Source organism: Leptopilina heterotoma, unplaced genomic scaffold (genome assembly GCF_015476425.1).
Source record: "Leptopilina heterotoma isolate Lh14 unplaced genomic scaffold, ASM1547642v1 Lhet_212, whole genome shotgun sequence".
NCBI lineage: Eukaryota > Metazoa > Arthropoda > Insecta > Hymenoptera > Figitidae > Leptopilina > Leptopilina heterotoma.
In genome coordinates, this window is record NW_025110930.1 from 1,692,348 (window position 1) to 1,711,321 (window position 18,974).

General features: G+C 25.8%; 3 protein-coding genes across 5 annotated transcripts in view; 2 read left to right on the forward strand and 1 right to left on the reverse strand.

Annotated features, from left to right (window-relative positions):
* Window positions 1-18,974, forward strand: part of LOC122501654 (cytochrome P450 302a1, mitochondrial) — an 83,035-nt gene that overhangs the window by 32,469 nt on the left and 31,592 nt on the right. The window contains exon 1 of one of the 3 annotated variants that reach the window (XM_043611282.1): window positions 10,935-11,040. The exons of 1 other annotated variant lie outside the window; for it this stretch is intronic. In XM_043611282.1, the coding sequence (XP_043467217.1) occupies window positions 10,964-11,040 (77 nt within the window). In that variant the 5' untranslated portion in view covers window positions 10,935-10,963. Of the gene's footprint in view, window positions 1-10,934; window positions 11,041-18,974 lie in introns of those variants that run through there. One more of the 3 variants, XM_043611284.1, reaches the window with a different exon arrangement.
* Window positions 178-10,868, forward strand: LOC122501689. The gene is made up of 4 exons (XM_043611347.1): window positions 178-220; window positions 329-568; window positions 669-1,267; window positions 10,758-10,868. The coding sequence occupies exons 1-4, from the start codon at window positions 178-180 to the stop codon at window positions 10,866-10,868; spliced, it is 993 nt and encodes a 330-aa protein (XP_043467282.1).
* Window positions 14,050-16,052, reverse strand: LOC122501659 (zinc finger protein 679-like). Its single transcript, XM_043611291.1, has 2 exons — window positions 15,166-16,052; window positions 14,050-14,664 (listed from the first exon to the last, which is right to left on the reverse strand). Exons 1-2 carry the CDS (start codon window positions 15,824-15,826, stop codon window positions 14,402-14,404), a joined length of 924 nt encoding a protein of 307 aa, XP_043467226.1. The 5' UTR covers window positions 15,827-16,052; the 3' UTR covers window positions 14,050-14,401.

Here is an 18,974-nt window from a genome sequence, read left to right on the forward strand (position 1 = left end):
CATGATTGGTTACAAACATTTGACTGTCTTTGAAAAACACTTAAAAATTAGTACATACAATTTAGAATTAAATCGGTTTCAAATTAATTCATTAAAATGTAAACAAAAAATTTTTCGTCAGCATAAAATTATAATTTATGGTCAAATTTCAAAAACTTCTAAATTTAACTCTTTGAAATGATTGCTCCTGCAAGAAACTGCGGTTGTGAGGATAAATCAGGTTTACTTTTTACTAATCTAACCTAGTTTCTGTAAACAATACGTATTAAATGAAAAGAAATTTTATTAAACATTTAAAATATTTTAATCTTTAAATTTTCCTGTATAGAATTTAAAATTCCTAAAAATATTACCAACTCTTGCCATCAATTAATTCCTTCTGATGATTCAATTCAAGACTCGGAAAAGTGTGTCTGTCCAAAAAAGAGTGAAGCAGGTTATCAAAAATTAAAAGGTACTTGTGACATCTATTGTGAAGGAAATAAAAAACCAGGAAATGATTGCACAAACGAAGATGTAATCGAAGAAGAAAAGAAAAGTAAAGTTTTTTCCGAAATAGTCGAAAAAGGTACAAAGAAACCAGTTTTTACAAAAATCTTTTTTGTTCCTGAGCTTTAAGATTTGTTTAATTGTTTTTAAGATTTTAAAAAAAAATTTTTTTTACTTAGGTTTGCCCTATAAAGAAACCGAAATAATTATAAACGACAATCGAATGATAATTCGTGTGCAAAAGGATCCAAAAGCAAAAAAGGAAGAATGGGATCCGCCCTGTGACTGTGACGAAGAAAATAAACCAATAAAAAAACCGAGAAATGACATAACTTTTCGAAAAGTCGACTTAAATCCTTGTCGTACAATCACAGTTTATCCTCAACCAGATTCTGAAGATGTTGACAAATCAAAAAATGAATTGGAAAATGAAGTGAAAATAAAAAAGGAAAAAAATCCCGATCCTTTGAAAATTGAAAGACAACGGAGGGAGGAAATGAGGAAAAGCATTGATCTTGAAGAAAATCCAAATATTTTCCTCTTGAGAATAAAAAAAAGATGTGGAAGCGAGGAGGGAAAATATAACGTCGACTTGGAATTTCGAACACCTCGACCATGGTTGACAAGGCCAATTGTTGAAAAACCCCCTCGTCCTGCACCAACTGATTTGAAAGTAAGTGATTCAAAACTAGATTCAAAACTCGATAATAAAGAAAGCAAAAAAGACAAGAAGACACAAAAAACGAAAACGAAAACGAAAACGAAAACGAAAAAAGGGGCAAAAAAGAAAAAGAAACAAAAAAAAGGATAAATGTTTTATTTACAAGTTTACAATTTTCAGAATAACAATTTCTAATTTCTAATTTCTAATATTATAATAAATAAAAATAGAACAAATATTTTTTCCCTCTCAATGAAATACGATTGATTACAAATGGAAAGTCATTTTTGAAAAATTGATTTTCTTGAAAATTGCGCAGAATTTTCGAAACTAATCAATTCATGAATGAAAAGCGTCGCGGCAACCTGAAATAAAAATTCTTTTAAAGAATGAAAAATTTATCAAAAATTGAAAGTTTGTCGAGCGGTTCTCACGATCTCAACATATAACAAGAGTCAGGTGGGTTTTTGAATGGACTTCTCTATTCATTCAATTCTTTTCGTTGGCCACCCGCCCACTACGAGCCCACTTTTGAGGCTAGGAAAAAACTGTCTTCCTCGCCATTTTCACATCTTTTCAATGAAAATTGTGTAAACTGTTGGAGAAGTCCTGGTTTAAATCACCTTTTCTCCTTTCTAGAGTAACGATGATCACCTTATTCTACTTTGAAATTTATTAGTTTTCTTATGACATTTATTGCCAGTTTCCACATGAATAAATTTCTTATTACTGAATTATTACGTGGTATTATACAATTATGATATTTCGAAATTGTATTATAATTTTTCGGACATGGTAAAAGAAATTGGAATCGAAAGTCTATAAATGCGTGTCATTTTCTTGGCGATAATAAAATTACTTTTTTATTCATTTATATTTATTTCATTTTTTATTTTATTTTTATTCATTCTTTTATGTACTCGGAAAAATTTTTTTTTACTTTTATTTGTTTAATTATTATTATTTTTTTTATATAAAAAATACTGTTTTCTTTGAACCTTATACTTTATTTCATACTCAAGAGTAAGAATTTAAATTGCACAAAATTAATTGTTAAAAATATTAAAGTCTTTTTCTCTTAAGAATCTTGATTTTGTTGCCCCACTTTCTTATTTTTATCATTATTATGAAAAAAAATTTCAAATTAATTGAATTATTTCCTAAAATTTTAATAAATCCTTTAAAACAATTCAATTATTTTCAAAACTCTTACAATTCTTTGCAAAAATTATATTATTTTTAAAATTTGAATAAAATTTCATGAAGGACTTCAATTTTTTTTAATTTTTAATAATATTTTTCGAAAAAATTAAATTATTTTCTAAAATTTTAATAAATCCTTCAAAACAATTCAATTATTTTCATAAATAGTAAAATTCTTTGAAAAATTCTATTATTTTTATTTTAATACAATTTTAATAAAATTCCATGAAGGAATTCAATTATTATTTTCAAAACTCGTATAATTCTTTGCAAAAATTCAATTATTTTAAAAATTTGAATAAAATTTTTTGAAAAAATTTTGAATTTGAATTTGTATAGAATTTTATAAGGACTTCAATTTTAAAAAAATTTTTAATAATAATTTTTGGAAAAATTCAATTATTTTCTAAAATTTTAATAAATCCTTAAAAAAAATTCAATTATTTTTATAAGTACCTAGTAAAATTAATTGTAACTTATTTTTTATAAAGAATAATATATATTCTTTTCAGGAATTAAATTTTATTTCAATATGATTTTAATAAACTTCAATAATCAAATATTTAATTATAGTTATTAACATATTCGTTTATTTTAAAAAGTTAAAGAAAATTCTTTGTTTAATTCAATTATTTCAAAAACATAAAATTTTAAATTTGTATATTTTACTAAAAAAATATTTTTTAATTGTGCCCTAACGTGAATAATTGTCAAAAAAAATTAATTTTTTTATGCAAACAGTTATTACAGTTAAAGAAGAGATTATTGAAATCAATTCAGAAATTGAATTTGATTCTTGAAATAAAAATAAAAAATTCTTTGTATTTGCATAAAATAAATTATTTGTATATACTTTAAACTTCAATAGGCAATAAAGTTGAAGCCTTGAAGCACATAAAAATTGTGACACAACTGATTATTGTGATTTGAAAAAGCAATATTTTCAATTTGACTGGTCAGAAATTTGTCCATTTCCGAATGATGACAACAATAATAAATAGGAAATAGGTGTAATATTTATACCGGAAATCTTTATAGATACTAAAGGAAAATGGGAAACTTGATGCGTAGATTATAATAGAAATATATCCCGTTGACTTTTGACACATTTAGAGCATCAGGATGTCAATGAATGCCCAACATTTTCATCCTAATGGTCTAAAAGACTGAGATCCTTTTATGAAAGCGCTCTCTGGTCCTTCTGGCGAAAATTGTATCATGTCATTGTGTTCAGTCCCGTCCTTCTTCACATTGATACCGTTTAGCACCATTTAGGACGAGGCTGTAATTTATAGCCCTTGTTCAAAAATCAATACATTACTTTAAAGTCTCCATTAGCAGATCACATCTAAATTAATTACTCTTTTTGATGATGATAATAAAAGTAAATAATACGAAAAATATTAATATTATATTAATAAAATTATTAAATATTATATTATTATATATTATAATATATATTATATTATTATATTATTATATTATATATTATATTCCCAATGGGAAATTTACAACTGGCGTAGTACTGCGCCAGCACTGGCGGCAAGGCTGAGAGCCAGCACTGGCATGGCACTGGGATGATAACGCCGTCTGGCGCTGCCGAAGTACTGTCTGTCAGTGCTGCCAGACAGCGCTGGCGCAGCACTGGACCAGTGCTGGCTGAGAATATTGCCGCAATAAATGCCGTATTGTTATTAATTAGTCGTAAATTCATAATTATAAATAATTTAACAACAAAATGGTAAATAATATTAATAAATAGTTATTATTCATAAAATATTTCTCTTCTTAAAGAAATTGTATTAAAGATGGAGACTAACAATGGATATAGTAAATGAAGTAGAAAAAAATTGTTTATAACATTTAAAAATTAAATAATAAACAATTACAGTAAGTGTGCATTAGATTTTCATACGTTAGAACCTAACGATTGGAATCTAGAAATATCGCAAACCTATGAAAATAAACAAAATTGCTGACGAGGGGAATCGAACCTACGACCTACGGACTAACAGACTAACGCTCTAACCACTATGCTAACGACACATGTGTACAGTAAAGTATTAATATCTCAGTATCATTCAGACATACAATTATTGAGTCAAAGATGAGAAAAAAATAGGGATACGTTAGAAATAATAAATTGAAATAAAATAAATTAAACTACATTTTTAATAATTAATTTAAATTACTTTACTTATTGCATTCAACATTTTACGTAATTCTTAAATTACGTGGTAATTTTTTAATAATTTTTTATTCATAGTAAGAAGTATAATAGTATTTTAATAGGAACCAAATTATTATTGAGATTAAAGTTTAAATTTTGTTTATAATTTTAATTTGTTTAAATAATTTATTATTTACAAAATTAGACAATTGTGTTAAATTGTTATTATTAAATTTAATAAGAATAAAAAATGAACAACTGAAAAGTAAAATATTAATTTTTTTCAATAAATTTATATTTATAAACATTTATAAACTTTTTTAATAATTTTTTTCAAGTTTATGTCAAAAAAGCAGTGTTGGCAAAGAGCGTTGTGAACAATTTTTCTATACTCAGCCAGCACTTGCCGCCGTGGCTTGTCCAAGCTTTGGCGAAACAAAAATTCTGTACTGCGCCAGCACTAGTTGTCGAGGCTCGGCTAGACTACGCCGAACAATCGTCTGAGTACTAAGCCAGTGGTGAACATCGGCACTACACTGGCATTTCCCATTGGGTTATTATATTATATTATTTTTTATATTATTATTATTAAATCGATTATTTTTAATAATTTTCGAAAAAGTTCTTTGATTAAATTATTAAAAATAATTGAAATTCTACGATGAGTTTTCATATTTGTGAAAATAATTGAATCCCTAAGAAGAATTTCATTATTTTTGAACAATATTTAATTTTTACGAAGAATATTATTACTCTTGAAAATAATTGAATTTATGCAATAATTTGTAACTTTTCCAAAATTAAATAATTTTTTCGTGGCTTTCACTAAAATTCTTCTATAAATGCATTATTTTTAATAATTTTTAAAAGAGTTCTTTGACAATTTTCAAATTCATTTTTTTACAATTTAATTTTTCAAAATTTCAATTATTCATAAGTTCTTTAATTAAATATATATTAGAAAATAAAAACTTTAAATAATTTCAAAAAAATCCGCAATTAAACTTTCTCAATAAAACTAATTCCACAGAATTGTTAGTTATAAAAGTTAGTTTCAAAGATTTTAATTTGAAAACTTTTCAAAATTCAATTATTTCTAAAAATTCACGCTCTAATACTTTTAAGATTCAATTAATATAATTTAAAATTTTAACTGAAATTCATTTTTAAATTAATTTTTATTAGGAAATTCTACAAGAATTCAATTATTTAAATAAAAAAAACAATTTATTGAATAATTGCATGTTTCTTAAAATTGAATTCTCCTAAAGAATTTTATCAATAAATTTTTAAATAATTGAATTCTCTTGACGAATTTTAATAAAATTTTTAAGAATAATTACATTTTTCGAGGAATTCGATTAAAATTGTATTATTTATGAAAATAATTGAATTCCTAAAAAGAATTTTATTATTTATGAAAATAATTGAATGATTGCGAAGAAATTTTTTAAAAAAGTTGTAAATAATTGAATTCCTGTGAATTTTTAAAATTATTTTATGATAATAATTAAAAGTTTGCGTAGAATTTTATTAAATTTTTTTGGAAAATTTTATTAAAGTAATAGATATTAAAAATCATTGAATTGAGGAAAATTTTTGAAAATAATTGAAATTTTGACGAGAATTTAAAAAAATTTTTGAACATAATAATGGAATTTCTGTGAAGAATTTTAATATTTTTGAAAATAATTTAATTTCTGCAATCATTTGTAATTTCTCTAAAGTTCTTCAAATGATATCGTACACTTTATGAACTTTTCGTCTTTTCTTAATAAAATCACGGACTTTACGGACCTTCTTTTAAAAAAAGACGGACTTTTAGCAAATTTACGGACCTTTACGGGATTTACGGACCCAGTTCGAGCCCTGATAATTATTTTTAGTATCTCGTTAATGATTTGAAAAATTGTTTAACTTATGATTATCTAATTTTTTTGCGCATTTTTTCAGTTTTTGAATGACCCAATGATTATTTAAAAATATGAAAGAAGTGTATAAAAAAAATTGACAATTAGAAAAATGGGTTTTTTCACTGCTCCCTATTCCCAAAGTTCGGTAATATGACAGTAAAATCTATTTCCCGCGATTTTTGCTTTATGATAAATCTTTTAGAGAGAATCTTTCTTCTTTTTGAAATTTTTCCACTATACGGTTGTAATGCGAGATCGAATTTGATTTTTCAAACTCCAGTCCTCTGGAGAGAGAAAAAATGATTGAGCAATAGAGAAAAGAGCAAAATCATGTCGATGAAAGTAACAACAAAAAAAATGTCATGAGCCCTCGGGAACAAGTATTTATGCAACTCCTTTAGCGTTTTTCTTCATTTTTTCGCACCCTCTGATTTTAATGGAGGCGGAAGTATATGACAAAAGAAAGAGACTACGGGTGGGCAATGCAGCAAATAATATTGGAATGTTTGCCCCCGGTATTGTTAGTATTTTGACTCTCTCGACGTTTGTTCCATTTAAAAAGTGTTTAGAGCTTCCCTGCACTAGTGGACAGTGGCGATTCTGTTTTTCTGTTGGCTCATGTGATCTCGTGTTGCGTACATCTATGCAATCCATATATCAGCCAGTCAGCGCACTCCGGGTGTTCTTCCCTTCAATTTTTGATTCTTCAATGATTTCTAAAGAATATAAAAAGTATAAACTCTGTTAGCGCGAAATGGAGGCTTAATAACGGGATTTAGGAGATCCTATCGGAATATTTATCAAAACATTTTTGAATTTGTTTGATAGAGCATAAAAGATTTTCCTTTTTTTAAAACGTCTTCAAATATTATTTTGTTACGTGTTTGTATTTATATTTAGGATTTTTCGCTTTTGAGCGATGTTTTGTTGGAAAATGAGATTTTGATGATATTTTATTGTGAGTCGAATATACAGAACAGTAGTTACTAAATTATCTTTTACTTTTCTGTTAAAAGAAAATCTGACAATTTTGTAACGTTGATTTTTACTTTTCCCTGATTTTCAGACAAAATTTCGACTTTTCCTGGCCCTAAAGAATATTCTGATTCACTCTAAAAATAAATAAATGTAATAAAACATCTTTTTTAAGTAAATACTCAAAAGAATGTTCTATTACATTTATTTACGAATTTCTTTGATTGGAAAATTATCCAAAAAAATCAATAAATTCTTTTTTAAATAAATATTTAATCATTATTTTTATTCCGTAGGAATTAAGATTTATAAAAATTACAAATTCAAACGTTTTTGAAATTCAACAAACTTATAAAAATATTTTCATGTTTTATAATAATAATTTAAGTATCCATAAAATTGAAAAAAAATTAAATTATATTTACAAAAATTTTAATAAAATCTTTTGCAAGAATTAAATTATTCTTCAAGGGATTTCAATTATTTAAAAAAATGTAATAGAAATTCGTTGCAGAAATTCAATTATTTTCATAAATAATAGTAGTCTACACCAGATTTTAATTCTTTAAAAAAAATTAATAAAAATTCGTTGCAAGGATTCAATTATTTTCATAAATAATAAAATTCTTCACAGACTTTCAATTATTTAAAAAAAAATTTAATAAAAATTCGTTGCAAAAATTTAATTATTTTCATAAATAATAATATTTTTCATTGGATTTCAATTACTCTTAATACAATTTTTTAAATGAATTCCTTGAAAAGTGTAATTATTTTCAAAAATGTTTTGCAAGAATTCAATTACATTTCACAAATAATGAAATTCGTCGCTTGAATTCAATTATTTTCATTAATAATAAAATTCTTCACACGATTTCAATTATTCAAAAAAATGTAATAAAAATTCGTTGCAAGAATTCAATTATTTTCATAAATAATATATAATTCTTCACAGGATTTCAATTATTTAAAAAAAAATTAATAAAAATTCGTTGCATGAATTCAATTATTTTTATAAATAATAAAATTCTTTACAGACTTTCAATTATTAAAAAAAAATATAATAAAAATTCCTATCAAGAATTCTATTGTATTCATAAATAATAAATTTTTTCACTGATTTTCAATTACTTAAAAGAAATTTAATAAAATTCGTTGCAAAGAATTCAATTATTTTCCAAAATAATATAATTCTTCACAGGATTTCAATTATTTTTAATACAATGTTAAGTAAATTCTTCGAAAAATGTAATTTTTCTTAAAAATTTTTTATTAAAATTCTTCGAAATAAATTAATTATTAATTATAATCAATTATTTTTAATAATTATTGTAAAACTTCCTTTTGATTTTTAATACCATATGTTTACAATTAATTTTACGAAATTTCGATTATTCGAAAATCCTTCAATTAAATATTTAGAAAATAAAAACTTGAAATAATTTCAACTAAAAAAATTCAATTAAACTTTTTCAAAAAAATTTCTTCTACAGAATTGTCAGTTACAAGTATGAAAAATTCAAATTTTCAAAGATTTCAATTTAAAACCTTTTCGAAATTCAATTATTTAAAAAAAATTTTGCTTTAATGTTTTTAATAATCAAAATTATTATTTAAAATTTTAACAAAAATTCATTATTAAATCAATTTTTATTAGAAAATTCTACGAGAAGTTAAGTATTTAAATGTAAAAAAATAATTTATTAAATAATTGAATGTTTCTTAAAATTGGATTCTCTTAAAGAATTTTATCAATAAATTTTTAAATATTTGAATTTTTACGATGAATTTTAATAAATTATTGAAGAATAATTACATTTTTCGAGAAATTCTATTTAAAATTGTATTAAAAATAATTGAAATTCTGTAACGAGTTTTATTATTCATGAAAATAATTGAATCTCTGTAAAAAAATTGTATATTATTTATGAAAATAATTGAATTATTGCGAAGAAATTTATAAAAAATTTGTAAATAGTTTAATTCCTGTGTAATTTTTGTTATTTATGAAAATAATTGAATTATTATTATTAAAAATTTCTAAATAGTTTAATTCTTGTTAAATTTTTATTATTTTTGAAAATAATTTAAAGTTTGCTTAGAATTTTATCAAAAAAATTTTTTTTTTAAATTTATTGTGAATTCCCTTGAAAAATTTTAATTAAATTTTAATATTGAAAGTCATTAAATTGAGAAAAATTTTTAAATATAATTGCGAATTTCTACGAAGAATTTTACTATTTTTGAAAATAATTTAATTTCTCCAATCATTTGTACTTCTCCAAAATTAAATTTTTTTCAGTACTTGAATAAAAATTCCTGATTTTCCTGACCTGTATCAAATTTGTTTAATTCTCTAAATTTGAGTTAGTAAAAATGTTTACTAATTAGAATTAGTGACTAACTTTTTGCTTCTGAATTAGTAAATTTTACTAATAAATTAGTAAAAATAATTATTTATTAGTCAAATTTACTAATATTCAAAAGCAAAAAGGCAGTCACTAATTCTTATGTTAGGAAAATAATAATAATAATAATAATAATTCTATCTAATTAGTAAACACATTTTTACTAATTCAAATTTAGAGAGTAACTTTCAATTTGACTTTTACTTGGACTTTCACTTAGACTTTCACTTTGACTTTGACCTTGACTTTAAATTTCAAAATGATTCGCAATATGCATTATAATATCACTAAACATGACACAAATTTTTTTTTTCTACATTATTTTCCCTAATTCAGACTAATTCTTCAGTAAAAAAATTTCACAGGTCGATTTTTGATCCACAAACATAAAAAATAGTTTTTGAAAAGGATGCATGTAATCTTAGGTATAAGCGATCGTTTAGCTTGAGTCTTGTTGTCAAAGTAAGTTGCACTAACTGGTATATTATATAAAGGTAGCACGATGTGGGGAAAACGAGAAGGGGCCTGACTTAAAAAGAGAAAAGTCAGGGGGGATGCTGTCATATATATCTGTCGGACAGTAGGGGGGTGTCAGCAGGCGTCTCAGCAGGGTTCACCCCAGCTACTGTAAAAAGAGAGTGATTCCTTGCAGTTTCTGCACTTAACATATCAGGGGAATATTTTAAATAATGATCAGTTTCAACATTTTATTTCGCAGAAAGAAAAAGACGTCTTGACCCAAATTTGCACCAGAGCGTTATTAATTATAGTATCAGTAGCTATTTTAATTTTTAACTGTTTTTAACAATTGTTATTTTACAACAGGCAATAAATTATGACTAAATTTTATTCGATGGATTAATCTTTTATTCAATTGTCTCAATTTTAGATATATTCAAAGTGCTTTATTGTGAATTAAATTTGAACTACTTTTTCAGAATGTTTCACGCCATCAGATTATTCCCGCGAGGCGCTCATGCGTAAAAACACAGGCGCAAATTAGTGAAATAGAAATTGTTTACGTAAATTACAATAAAATTGCCTCATAAGATGATGGCACATGTGTTAGCATTGTCGAATTATTTATATAATTTCAATTAACATAAGTGTCATAATAGTTTAAAAAAAATAATTCTTTCTTTGAATGTGTCATCATCATCTTCGGTGGATTTTTCAAAGCTCGCAAATTTTTCTGAAGACAGAGTCAAAATTCGTCAAAAAGTGAGTTTTTTCTTCATTGGATAAAAAAAATGCGCTTCTTCGGAAAAATTATGACTTTTCCGATTGATTGATTGGAACTTAGAGAGTGTAATTATTAGCTGGTGTGCGGAAATAATATTTTGGGGGAATAAATTTCGGCGTAAAGTATATTCTTATTACAAGATAAACTTGTGCTTTCTGACCTCGGCTGCCTTGCCTCTTTGAAAGTGACTGCATGAAACTAACCCCAAAATCAACCATGACATTCATATGCAACCGCGCTCTCCCCTAAAGAAGATAGCGAAAAAACGAATAGGCTTGTGGTAACCAACCGTTCATCTGAGGGTTGTGCCAACCCCAGTGTCGCATAATTGAAGAAGGGCGATATTTTCGACCCCTCTCTCTACATCGAATAATATTACCAAGGGTTAGCTGGTGACGCCATCTTAGATTAAATCGACAGGAAAATGGTGGTGGTCAGAATCATCAGAACACGTCCTGCCATCGCTGTGCGTTTAATTTTCGCCTCTATTTTATTATCTTGGGTGAATATCTTATAACTTTTCCACTTGAAAGTGAATCTGATTTTTTTTTCTTTTTTATATTCACCTCAAAGTTTAATTATGTATTAAAAGCGTAAATCGTGATGTTAGTAATATCACACATCAAGACTGAATAAAATATAAAACACTATCAAGAATTTAGTTGCTGAATTTTACATATATTTAACTTTATTTACTTTTCAGGATTCAGCATTTACAAAATGTATGAGGTCCTATATGTATAAAATAATATGTTGAATATTGTCAGAAAAATCTGAAAATTTTCCTATAAAGTTTCGAAGGTTCAAATGAATGAACCATATATTTTTTTACTTCCGTTAATTTGTATTTTTTTATTAAAAAAAGTTATTTTTTGTATTAAATTAAAAATACCAGTTCTTATCTAAGTAAATGTTTATTTTTAATAAATTTTCTCCTTTATACGCAAAATGATTTTTATGCTCCAATCCCCAAAATATTTTGCAAGGAAAAGCGTTTTAGAGAAAAATGTTGTTAGATTAAAAAAATTCTGTCTATTTGTGAAATTTTGTTGAACCTAACAACTTTTTTATTTAACAGTTTTTTTTAAACGCTTTCCTTTCAAGATATTTTGGGGGTCCAGAATATAAAATGCACCCTGTATAGTATATTCTTTTAAACATTTTAAGAGAAAAAAATTGCGTTCATTTAAATTGTTCAACACTTTCGGAAGATTTTAATAGAAATACTATTAGTGCAAAGAATATAGAATTTTTTGTTAACATTTCTATAATTTTAAATTCATCACATTTTGCAGAATTTATTTTCAAAATAATGACGTAAGTCCAAAAAATTTATGTGAAATTTACGTGTATTGAATTATTGATCTACTTGTTTTCGAATACATTTCGAGATTTTAAATTACACGGAATTTTTTTTTTAAATTTATACAAAACTTTATTTGTTATACTCTTGATTATATTTGTTTATAAACAAGCAGTCTTGTAAAATGTTATTCAAATTTTCAGTATAATTTATACTCGAGGAATAATTTTGCATTTTGATGACAATTTAGATGATTTCACAAAACTATTTTGCAAATCCAGTGAATTTGAATATTCTAAGTGGATACTTATTTGGAAAAGTAAAAAAAGCTTTATAAATCTTAAGAAATTATTAAAAAAGTGATTAATTTGTATTTTCTAAAAAGTGTAAAAATAATGTTTATAAATTTTTTCTGAGATATAAAAAATAAAGTATAAACGATTTTAAAAACTCGACTAATTGTGTTCAAATTTGGCAAGGATATGTATTTCTCTACGTAGAATCAAAAAAAATATGCTTTACATTTGATTATCATGGTGTTTTTTTTAAGAGTTTTAATAAAAAAAATCCCCCTTAGAATTTTTCTGAAATTTTGTAGGAAAGAGCCTGTCCATAAATTACGTAAGACATTTTTTTTTTTGGAAATTTTGAAATTAGCACCATATTTTCTATTGTTTGTAAGAACTTGCTGACAACCCCCCCCCCCCCCTCCCCTAAATGTCTTACGTAATTTATGGACGGCCCCAAAGTATAAACTTTTAATTTTTAATAAATTAAAAATGTTTGTAATAAATTAAAATTGAAATAAATTTTTAATTTCAAACCAAAAATTACGAGAAAAATACAGCAAATCTGATTTTAATAATTTAATTGATTATAAAATTTATGGTTTTTGACGAAATATTCAAAATTTTGAAAAAAGTGGTAACACTAGCTTTAAATTTTACAATTTTTGACCTTGTTAATTAAAAAAAAATGAGTTTTCTGGTGTATTTTCATGAGTAAATTTTAATAAAAATACAATGAGCTCAAGAGTGGTTTAAAATTATAATTTATTATTAGGCTTTTCTCGAATAATCGAAAATTTGTGGCTTTCAGCTTTAAACTTTTTAATTTTTGTCCTCGTCAGTAAAAAATAAGTATATTCTGTGGAATTTTTACTGTATAATAAATGCAATGGGCCGAAATGAATTTTACTATATTTTTTTTTTAAATAGTAAATTATAAAAAAAAGTGGTCCACTCTTCAAATTTTTTTTTTAGTTTTATGTACAAAACCCTGTACCTATAGCAGTTTTAGTGTTATAGTTAAACTCGCACTTATCTGATTTTCTTATTTGATATTATAATCGATTATGTGGCTCAAATAAACTTCTTTTATAGTGTAGGATCATAAACTTCCACTATTTTTAAAAAAAATTGAAAAAATACATTATTTTTCCAAAAATAAAAAAAATTAATTTACCGTTTAAACATTCGTAAAATTATTTTATACCATATTCTTTTATTTAGATTCTGTTTTTGGAGAAGTAAAAATAGGTGAAAATTCTAAAAGGACAAAAGAGGGCTTGAAAATTAAATAGAATACATCCCTCATGTTGTATAAAATATTTTTTTATTTTAAAATATATAACTCTTCATTTTTATATAATCTGTTATACATATATACACATAAGTCTCTTTTCAATTCGTAAATATACAATATGTACAAGTTTCGATAATACAAAATTATCAAATATAAACCTACACTGCGAATAACATTTTGCTTTCGATTTAAATTCACATTTCTCAAATACAATATATCAAAAATATTTTTTTTCCACTTTTGTATTTATACTATTTTTTCCCGAAAAAACTTTTTTCTTTCCATCTCGAGAGTTAATATCATAACCTCAAGAAATTTTATATATTTAAAGGCATTTTACATCAAAACTGTTGCATAAATTCATTATATACAAATATATTCTTCTTTTGAATCGCAATTATATATTTTTTTTATTTAGAAAGCTTTTTTTTGCAAATTTGCAAAAATTTGTATTAGAGTGGATAGTGAAACGCGGCTGGAATAGAGTGACCTATCGCGAATGGTCCAAATGGAACCACAGGTACGTGATATGGACCTCTGTTGTCGTGTGTCCTCGTGTGCTTCTTCAAGTGATCCTTTCGTCCAAATCGTTTTCCGCAAACAAGACAGGAGTGTGGTCGCAGTCCGGTGTGAATTCGCTTGTGCCTCGTTAGCTCTTCATTTCGAGTGAAGGATTTTCCGCAACCTTCCGTGTCACACTTGAACGGTCTTTCACCTTTAATGAGAAAAGATAATTTTTTGTTAGACATTTTTGATGTGGGAAAATATTTTTGCAATTTTTTTGTTAGATGTATTAAGTGTACTATATTTATAATTTCTCTGAGGATATCAAATTAAGACAAAAAACGTATCAAAATTGCTGCGAAGCAATGTTGCCCTCAGAGAAACTAAGTTGTACACAAAATGATTTGAAAATAAAAGAAATTTGAGAATCTTGATGCGTACAGTTCAGTGCATACTTTTCTAAATAGTATCAAATTAATGATGATGAAGCGATGCTAAAGTGGATCAAAAATTGATAGTAAAAATTTAGAACAATTTATGATTGGATACAAATTTTTGGTACCAATTTTTGAACCACTTTGGTATCAATTTTTAAAACCCTTCGGTATCAATTTTTGAACCCCTTCGGTACCAATGTTTGATCCACTTTAGTATCAATTTAATACCTTCAAGTTAAAAGTAAAATAAATAATAAGAATGAAAAGAAACTAACCGGTATGGATGCGAACATGTCCCTTAAGTTGCCCATTATTGCTGAAGGCCACATTGCAATGTTCACATCTGAACTTCTTCGGTCTGAGTTTCTTCATTTGCTTGGCGGCAACATCCTGCTCGTGAATGTACTTGACAGCTTCCTCGACACTGGCATAAGTCTCGGGGGAGAAGGCCGATAATCCGTAGTGCAGACTGGGATGGTAGACATCAAACGGATTTGGACATCCTTCGATTGGAATTATTCCGGATTTGAAATGTGACAAGTAACTCGAGTGCGAGTACATTGGACAAGAATTGTAGTAATTGTTTGCATATGCTTGAGAAATGTTGTCCTTGCACGATTCCATTGAGAGGCCACTTGCTGTTGTTTCAGAATGATGTTCGGGATGTGCGTTAAAAACGAAATTACTGAGCATATTCAGACTACTTGTTTCCGATAGATCCTCACTGTTCACCGAACATGACCTCGATGAAGAACTAATCCTCGATTCATCATGTTCAGACTGATTGCAAACACTGTCGTTCGAGATGACACTCTCAGAATCCTCTTCTGGTTCACACTTCACTTCCGACTCTTCAACTGGCGAAGACACTTTTTCCTCACTTGGAACATCTCCATTCCAGGGCCTGAAGAATCTCGTACTCTTCGTATCACACATTTTTCGAATTAAATATTTGATCAATTAGCTTAATTTAAATGAACAATATTTGCAAAAATAGTTGTAAAAATATTTGCAAAAATAGTTGTAAAAATAGGTGTAAAACTAGTTGTAAAATAGTTGTAAAACTAGTTGTAAAAGTATTTGCAAAAAAAGTTGTCGTTGAAAAATATTCTGACGTACTTTTTGGAGGAAAAGCTCGTAAAGCACACAACGATGCAACTTGGACAAGATTTTAGTCGAAACTATTCGCTAGAGAAGTTGAGTGTGGATTATATAGTGAGTAGGAAAATAGGGGATGACCCCACCCTCTTGCTGGGATTGGGGCGTTTCAAAAACAGCCTCGCACACCATCGGGGGCTAAGGTAGGTTTTGGTAGGCCTGGAAAGGGCGCTACCGAAGGAGAGGGCCCTTTTGTTGAGAATTAATCTGCGGCCACGCGATTTGGTCCTTTGTCACGTGAAGGGATGATACCGTGACTCAAAAGACTCTCCTCTGGCTGTGTATGTATGTGGACCAGAAAAGACCTCCCCATCTGTTCGGATGACTCTTTGCCCCTCGTGCACATGAGGCGCTGTACGTTCAATTTATTTATCAGATTCGTCTCCTGGCAAATTTAGAGGCTTGGGAATATTGTCCCTTTCATTATATTCTCATCAGATGCAGGATTAATTTTGGATTTTAATTTCAAGTTTCATTATGTATCTCGTTGAACTTGTTGATGAAGAAAGAGATGGAAATAAATTTTTGATTTCTTTGTCATCAAGTGTTTTTAAATTTTTGTTCTTTAATGGATTTTAATCGAAGTGTTTTTATAGATGTATTCCCAGATAGTTTTGTTCATTTTCTGACCAGATTCTTCAACTGATTATCAGAGCTTTTATGTGCTGTTCTTAATTTTTGTTTTAAGAGAAACTTTTTTTTTTATGCAAACAAATTTTCTCCTTCTGCTCTGAAAGAAGTACTTTTCTTCTTAGAATAGCATATAGCAAAAGTAGAACTTTTCTTAACTCCTCTGAACTCTCTAAATTCGAATTAGTAAAAATGTTTACTAATTGGAGTTAGTGCGACTGACTTTTTGCTTTTGAATTAGTAAATTTTACTAATAAATTAGAAGAAATTACTATTAAATTATTCATTAGTAAAATTTACTAATTCAAAAGCAAAAAGTCAGTCACTAATTCAAATTAGTAAACATTTTTACTAAATTCACAGTGGCGAAAGTAAATTTTCATCAATTTGAATTATATTCGAGGAAGACTTTTTCAGGGTTGCCATATACAAAAACTTAACTTTGTTTTTCCTTGACTTTTCCCTGATTTCCAGATAGAATTTTAACTTTTTCCCTGACCCTAAAGAATTGTAAAATTATATTCGAAAAGATCAATAACTTCAGTTTTAAATAAATATTCAATCAATATTATTTTTCCATAGGAATTAAAATATTATGTTACTCTAACTTCTTTGAAATTATTTTCATTATTTAAATTCAATGATTACTATTTACTAGAATTTTTTAATAAAATTCTTCTTTAAATCAATTATTTTTAATCATTTTTGCAAAAGTTCTTTTAGAATTTTCAAATCTATTTGTACAACTCAATTTTACGTGAAATTTCGATTATTCGGAAATTCTTCATTTAAATATAGATACCTATATAAGAAAATGAAAACTTGTAATAAATTTAAAAAAAAATTCAAATATAATATTTTTCGAGAAAATTAGTTTAACAGAATTTTTAATTTTAATGTATAAAAAATTCAGATTTTTAAAGATTTTAATTTTAAACTTTTTCAAAAACCAATTATTTCTATATAAATTCACGCTTTTATAGTGCGGCTTTTAATATTCAATTATTATCTAAAATTTGAACTGAAATTCATTTTGAAATAAATTTTTTTTTAGAATATTCTACAAGAATTCAATTCTTTAAACAAAAAAATAAATAATTTATTGAATAATTGAATATTTTTTGAAACTGAATTTTCATGAATTTTATTAATAAGTTTGGCAGATTTTTAAATTTTTTTAAATTTAAAATTCTTTTAAGGGATTTAGTTAAAATTTTACAGAAACTTATTAAATTAAAGAATTTGATTACAATTTTTAAAAATAATTTTAAACTTTTAGAAAAAAATTATTAAAATCTTTAAAAATTCATGAGAAGAATTTAAATAATAATTTATGAAAATAATTACATTCATGGGAGGAATTTTATTAAATTTTGTAATATTTGAAATTTTACCAAGAATTTTATTTTCAAAAATTAGAAAATAATTTAATTACTATAAATGAAATTTTATTCTTTATGGAAATAATTTAATGTTTTCGTAGAATTGTATCAAAAAATTGTTCTCAACAATTAAATTTTGTGGTAAATTTGATAAAAATAGTAAATATTAAAAATCATTGAATTTGCGAAAAACTTTTGAAAATAATTGAAATTTTGCAAAGAATTTTATTTAAAATTTTGAAAATAATTGGATTTTTGGTAAAAAATTTTGCAATTTATAAAGAAAATTCAATTCTTAACGAGATATTCGTTAAAATTTTTGAAAATAATTGAATTTCTACGACGAATTTTATTGCTATTGAAAATAATTGAATTCATGTGATGAATATTGTTATTTATGAAGATAATTGTATTAAAACTTTTGTAATAATTAAATAATATTAAAAAATTCATTCTTGTCAGAAATAGAAAAACTTTTTGAAGGTTTTGTATTAGATTTAGTGGTAGTTTCATAGTTTATGAGGCAAACAAAAAAATACCAAAATTCAGAATTTTCTTAAGAATTATAGAAATTTAAATTTTTCTAGTACTTTCAATAAAAATTCCTGACTTTTGGCAACTCTGCTTTTTACTAAACTTAAAATCGTACTCTCGAGGCTAAAGTTAAGTCAAAAAAATCTGGTGCGAATGTAATCGGTTTTATAGTCAAAAAGTACGATGAAAGTAACATTTATATTTTTTATACTGCGCAGCACATAAAAATAAAATTCCATTTCGGCGAATAAAATTGTCTGGCTGATTGGATTTGATATATCCGTTGATATATATTTTTTAGAAAAGAGAAAAAAAAACGTTGGCCAAAATTATAAATAAATATAGTTGTATTATATGCTTGGCGAGACGAATCTATTATA

Excerpts from the sequence above, each read along its gene's own strand:
- LOC122501689 (XM_043611347.1), top strand. The coding sequence starts at position 178 with ATGATTGCTCCTGCAAGAAACTGCGGTTGTGAGGATAAATCAG. Across the intron at positions 569-668 it reads TTCCGAAATAGTCGAAAAAG|GTTTGCCCTATAAAGAAACC; the intron begins GTACAAAGAAAC and ends TTTTTTACTTAG. Across the intron at positions 1,268-10,757 it reads AAACGAAAACGAAAAAAGGG|AATGTTTCACGCCATCAGAT; the intron begins GCAAAAAAGAAA and ends CTACTTTTTCAG.
- LOC122501659 (XM_043611291.1), bottom strand. The coding sequence starts at position 15,826 with ATGTGTGATACGAAGAGTACGAGATTCTTCAGGCCCTGGAATGGAGAT. Across the intron at positions 14,665-15,165 it reads ACATGTTCGCATCCATACCG|GTGAAAGACCGTTCAAGTGT; the intron begins GTTAGTTTCTTT and ends TTCTCATTAAAG.